This window comes from Vicia villosa, linkage group LG5 (genome assembly GCF_029867415.1).
Source record: "Vicia villosa cultivar HV-30 ecotype Madison, WI linkage group LG5, Vvil1.0, whole genome shotgun sequence".
Lineage (NCBI taxonomy): Eukaryota > Viridiplantae > Streptophyta > Magnoliopsida > Fabales > Fabaceae > Vicia > Vicia villosa.
The window spans coordinates 12,465,080-12,470,530 of record NC_081184.1 but is presented as its reverse complement, the minus strand read 5'-3'; the positions used below and the strand labels follow the sequence as shown (position 1 = coordinate 12,470,530).

The 5,451-nt window shown below is 33.7% G+C and overlaps 1 protein-coding gene across 1 annotated transcript; it reads left to right on the top strand.

The window, feature by feature from the left end:
- The first annotated feature begins 3,515 nt into the window (after window positions 1-3,515).
- On the top strand, window positions 3,516-4,142 carry LOC131604222 (uncharacterized). Its single transcript, XM_058876681.1, has one exon. It carries the CDS (start codon window positions 3,516-3,518, stop codon window positions 4,140-4,142), a length of 627 nt encoding a protein of 208 aa, XP_058732664.1.
- The last annotated feature ends 1,309 nt before the right edge of the window (window positions 4,143-5,451 follow it).

The window sequence follows — 5,451 nt, the reverse complement described above, 5'->3', positions numbered from 1 at the left end:
AAAAAAATAGCATAAACATAAATAATATGTCCAAATGGACAAAGAAAAAATAACAGAAACATAAATAATATGTCCAAATGGACAAAGAAAAAATAGCGGAAACATAAATAATATGTCCAGATGGACAAAGAGAAAATAGCGGAAACATAAATAATATATCCAAATGGACAAAGAAAAAATAGCGGAAACATAAATAATATGTCCAAATGGACAAAGAAAAAATAGCAGAAACATAAATAATATGTCCAAGTGGACAAAGAAAAAATAACAGAAACATAAATAATATGTCCAAATGGACAAAGGAAAAATAACAGAAATATAAATAATATGTCCAAATGGACAAAGGAAAAATAACAGAAATATAAATAATATGTCCAAGTGGACAAAGAAAAAATAACAGAAACATAAATAATATGTCCAAATGGACAAAGGAAAAATAACAGAAATATAAATAATATGTCCAAGTGGACAAAGGAAAAATAGCAGAAATATAAATAATATGTCCAAATGGACAAAGGAAAAATAGCAGAAATATAAATAATATGTCCAAGTGGACAAAGAAAAAAAATAACAGAAACATAAATAATATGTCCAAATGGACAAAGAAAAAATAGCAGAAATATAAATAATATGTCCAAATGGACAAAGGAAAAATAGCATAAACATAAATATGATGAATGATAAAATAAAGTATAAAGCAAGAAATATAAAGAACAATATAATAAAATGCGGAACTTAAAGTTAATTGTTAGTATGTTAGCACATGAATCATCTTGAAGCTAGTCAAGTATATTCACGATGTTAGTGAAGATCGATGGTGAGTGAATGATGATCTCGGATTTAAAATTAATGAAAATTTATCAGAAGCTTGATAGAATCATAGCGACTACACGATAAATTTCCAAAAGTCTTAAAACAACTGCATACAATCTCTGCCATATTTGATCTTTTATTCTGATTCGGGACAAAGGAAAAAGATAAGAAACAATATCAAATAATATACAAAAATAAATATAAAACAAATTAAACTTAATTCATTCTTTTTGTGATTTTTTTTTTGGAATTGATTTTAAGTTAATTAACAAGCTAATTAAACAAATAATTATACAAATAATTAAACTTAACAAGAAAAATATTATTTTATATGTCAAAAATTAGATTATAAAAAAATATAAACCTAAATCTAAAAGGAAAATATTTTTGGAGTTTTTTGATTGGTTAAAAATAATTAAAAAGCAATATTTACATAATTACTAATTAATTAAGCAATATAAATTAATTATGAAAAGAAATAAAATATTTTTATGTTAAAAATTAAATAAACATTTTATCAACTTAAAACTTAAAATTAAAACTTTTTTTTTTTTTGAGAAATTGAAAATATGCATAAATATGGAGTTTTTAATTCATGAACTCCTAACACTACTACATATTAAAAATTACATTGTACTTACTCTATGATGTTCCAAGAGTGGAATAGAGTGATTGAAATTGATTGAAAGTGGCTATTTGAATGAGCCTTGATTTTTACAAGTTTCTTGAAACTTTTGAAAAATATAAAACTTATGCTATGCTTTTGGAGTGTGTTGTTATTCTTCTCTTGTTCCTCCTCCTCCTTTTTTCTATTCTTCAGTTCTGCAATCACACAAAGCAAACAAACAATAAACAAAGAATCGCTAGTTTTGATTTTCGGATCTTCTTCATATTGCTACTTTGGTGATGTCGGCGGTGATATTGATTGATGAATGGTTCTGATGGAGAACTGAGTCGAGCGTTGAAGACGTTTGCTGTGTTGTTGCGAGCGGACCGGTTTGAAGGTTGAAGGCTCGGAGTGAACTCGTGGTTGCGATTCAGATCTGTGTAGGTAATTGGTGATGATGCTGATGGGGGAGTTACGATTCTGAGATGCTTGAAGTTATTAAGTTGATGGTGTTAATGGAGGATGAGGTTCGATGAAAGGCTTTGTGTATAGTGATGATGTTCGATGACGTTTTTGGGAATTATTGCAGTTGATGGTGTTTGAAGCTGAACGATGATGTTGAAATGGTGAGTTGTTTTGCACTGAGTAATTTGTTGTGTTGTTTGAATGGAAGATGAGTTACAGGTTTATTGGTGAATGGATATTGATGCAGATTTGCGTTTTATAGTGTGAAGTGTTTGGTTTGGTGAAGAAAATGAGTGAAGGTTATGAAGTTTGGATTATTGCAGAATCAGTTCTTGAAGGCTTATGGAGGAGGATTTGAATCTGATTGAAGATTGGTTTTGATGAATTTTGGAGGAGAATTCTGGTTTCAATTCAACAGCATGACAATAGCTTTTTCTCCTCCCTTTTTTCAGTGTGATTGAAGCTGTATTTATAGGTGAGATGGGAGTGAGGGCATTAGAGGAATTATGAGGATAAGAGGATAAGAATTGTTAGAGATGCTGATTTTGTGAGATCATGAGAATATTTGTGGGAAGCACAAAATCCATGAAGAATGATGAGTTGGAGATAGTGAGCAAAAACGTGACTTTCTTCCCTTTTTTTTCTTCTGAAACCAATCAAAATAGGCTCATCTTGGCTTGGACCTTAAAACAAATGATAATGGGCTTTCAACCAAATTGAACTAAAATGGACCCCTTGCTTTATTTGCACCACCTACTAAAACATAAAGCAAACAATAATAGAAAAACTTGATTATAATTTTAATAAGAAATCAATCTAAAACAAGATTTAATCTCCATTAAAATTACAAATCAAAGATGGTTAGTACAAAATGAACATAAAATCGCACAAGATGCATAAATGAAAGTAAACATGCATATTTTTTTTTGATGATTTTAAGATGAAATGCAAATGGATACATAGAATGCGGGTCAAAAATTGGGGTGCAACATAATGGCATTATGAATTCTCTTCCAACTCTTGACGACAAGAATTGGATCCGGTGGAAGAAACAAATGCAATCTTTGTTTGGCTTCCATGAAACCCTGGAAGTGGTTACAAGCGGCGTACCTGTGTTGGTTGCAGATGCAACTGAAACACAGAAAACAGCCCACAACAAAGTCAAGAAGAAAGATTGCAAGGCTGCGTATTACATTCAGACAACAGTAGATTCAGCAAACTTCGACAGGATTTCTCATGCTGAATCGGCGAAGGAGGCATGGGATATTATGGTGAAGTATTATGAAGGAGGTGAGAAAGTCAAGGTTGTCAAGTTGCAGACCTTGCATTGACAATATGAATGATTGTCAATGAGAGAAGATGAAAAGGTTGCAGAGTATGTGTTGAAGGTGCAGAAATGCGTCCATCTCATGAAGGGTTGTGGTGAAACTCTAACTGATAAGATGATTGTTGAGAAGGTAATGCATATGTTGACCTCTCACTTTGATTATGTTATCGTAGCTATTCAAGAATCCAACAAAGTATAAGACCTAAAATTGAAGGATCTGGTTGGTTCGTTGGAGGCGCATGAGATTAGGATTGTTGAAAGGAAAGAAGTTCATGATTCGATACAGGCACTACATGCTCATTCATGGAAAAGGATGGTGGTTCCAAAAAATTCAAAGGCAAGTTCGACAATAATCAGGGCAAGAAGCCTTGGTTGAACCCCCATAAGCAGCAGGTCGAAGATAGGACTTTTGAATCCTCAAAAGGGGGAGGAGGAAACTATCGAAAGGACAAAGAAGATAAAAAGTTAAAAGTGTGCAATGCTATAACTATGAAAATTGGGGTCACATGTCCAAAAATTATTGGTATAAGAAAGATAATGGATCGACAAGAAGCAAAGACGAAGGAGCGAACCTTGCACGCCAAGATTCAGATGATTCTGAAGGTAGTTTGGTGGTCATGGCTACAATTGCAGATAACCATGTCGAATCTAAAATGTGGTTTCTTGACTCAGGCGTGGTTGGCAGATTTTGACAAGTCAAAGAATAGCAACGTAAAACTTGATGATAATAGATCATTGCAAGCAGAAGGTATGGGCAACATAGCTTTTCAGCTAAGCAATGGAGCAAAAGCCATGATCAAAGATGTGCTTTATGTACCTGGAATGAAGTTCAAATTACTAAGTGTTGGACAACTGGTCGAAAGAGGTTTCTTAGTTGTCATGAAAGATGGAGTTTGTAAATTGTTTGACACCAGAACAATTTGGTCTTAAAGTCTCCATTGTCGAAGAACAAGACATTTAAGACTATGATCAAATCGACATAAGTTCAATGTCTCAAAACTATAGTCGACCACAAAGATAGTTGGTTGTGGCATTTGAGGTTTGGACATTTGAAATTTCGATCACTTAATCAACTGATCACTCAAGATATGGTTACTGGTATTCCAAGTCTTGAGATGCCCGACAAACTCTGTGAAGGATGTCTGGTCGGAAAGCAATCAAGAAATTCTTTCGTTTCGACTATTCCAATGAGGTCATGCTACATACTTGAAGTGGTACATTCAGATGTATGTGGACCATTTGAAGAAAATACTCTTGGTAGAAACAAATATTTTGTTTCGTTTGTTGATGAGTTTAGTCGAAAGTTATGGATTTATGTGATCAAACGAAAGGATGAAGTATTCGAAATATTTAAGAGGTTCAAGATATTTGTAGAAAACCAGAGTGAGAAGAAGATCAAAGTTCTGCGAACAGATGGAGGTGGCGAATACACATTTAAGATGTTTAAAAATTTCTGTGTAGAATATGGTGCTGATCATGAGGTAACTGCTCCTTATACGCCTCAACACAATGGAATTGCAGAAATAAGAAATAGAACCATATTGGATATGGAGAGATGCATGCTAAAGCAGAAGAATTTGCCAAAATCTTTATGTGGTGAATCTGTTTCGACTGCAGTTTATATCTTGAACAGGTGTCCTACCAAGATGTTGAAGAATAAGGTTCCTGAAGAAGTGTGGAGTGGAAAACGACCATCGGTAAGTCATCTGAAGGTGTTTGGCTCTATGTGTTACAAGCATGTTCCTGATGCAAGAAGAATGAAGCTTGATGACAAGAGTGAACCTATGATTCTGGTAAGATATTACAAGACAGGTGCATACAGGTTATTCAATCCAATAGATAAGAAGATTGTGTTAAGTCGAGATATTGCGATTGATGAAAATTCTGCCTGGAATTGGAATTCTAGTAATTCAGTTAGCAAGCCATTGTTGAGCTCTGACTTCGACGAAGAAACAGTTGAAGTCGAAGTCGAAGGAATTACTAAAAATACCGTTGAAGACGCAATCGAGGTTGAAGTAGTTGCTAACATTCTCGACACAGTCGAAGTCGAAGAGGATGTAGCTGGCATAAGCCAAAGACCTCAAAGAACTATAGTTCGTCGAACAAGATTTCATGATTATGAAGTGATGGATGATGATGAAGTAACACCAGATGAAGATTTAGTTCATTTTGCTTTACTTGAAAGTGCTGAACCAATCAACTATAGCGAAGCTTTGAAAATTAATCAGTGGAAGTTAGC

Bases quoted from the DNA above. Each gene is read 5' to 3' on its own strand.
- LOC131604222 (XM_058876681.1), top strand. From the start codon at position 3,516: ATGGAAAAGGATGGTGGTTCCAAAAAATTCAAAGGCAAGTTCGACAAT.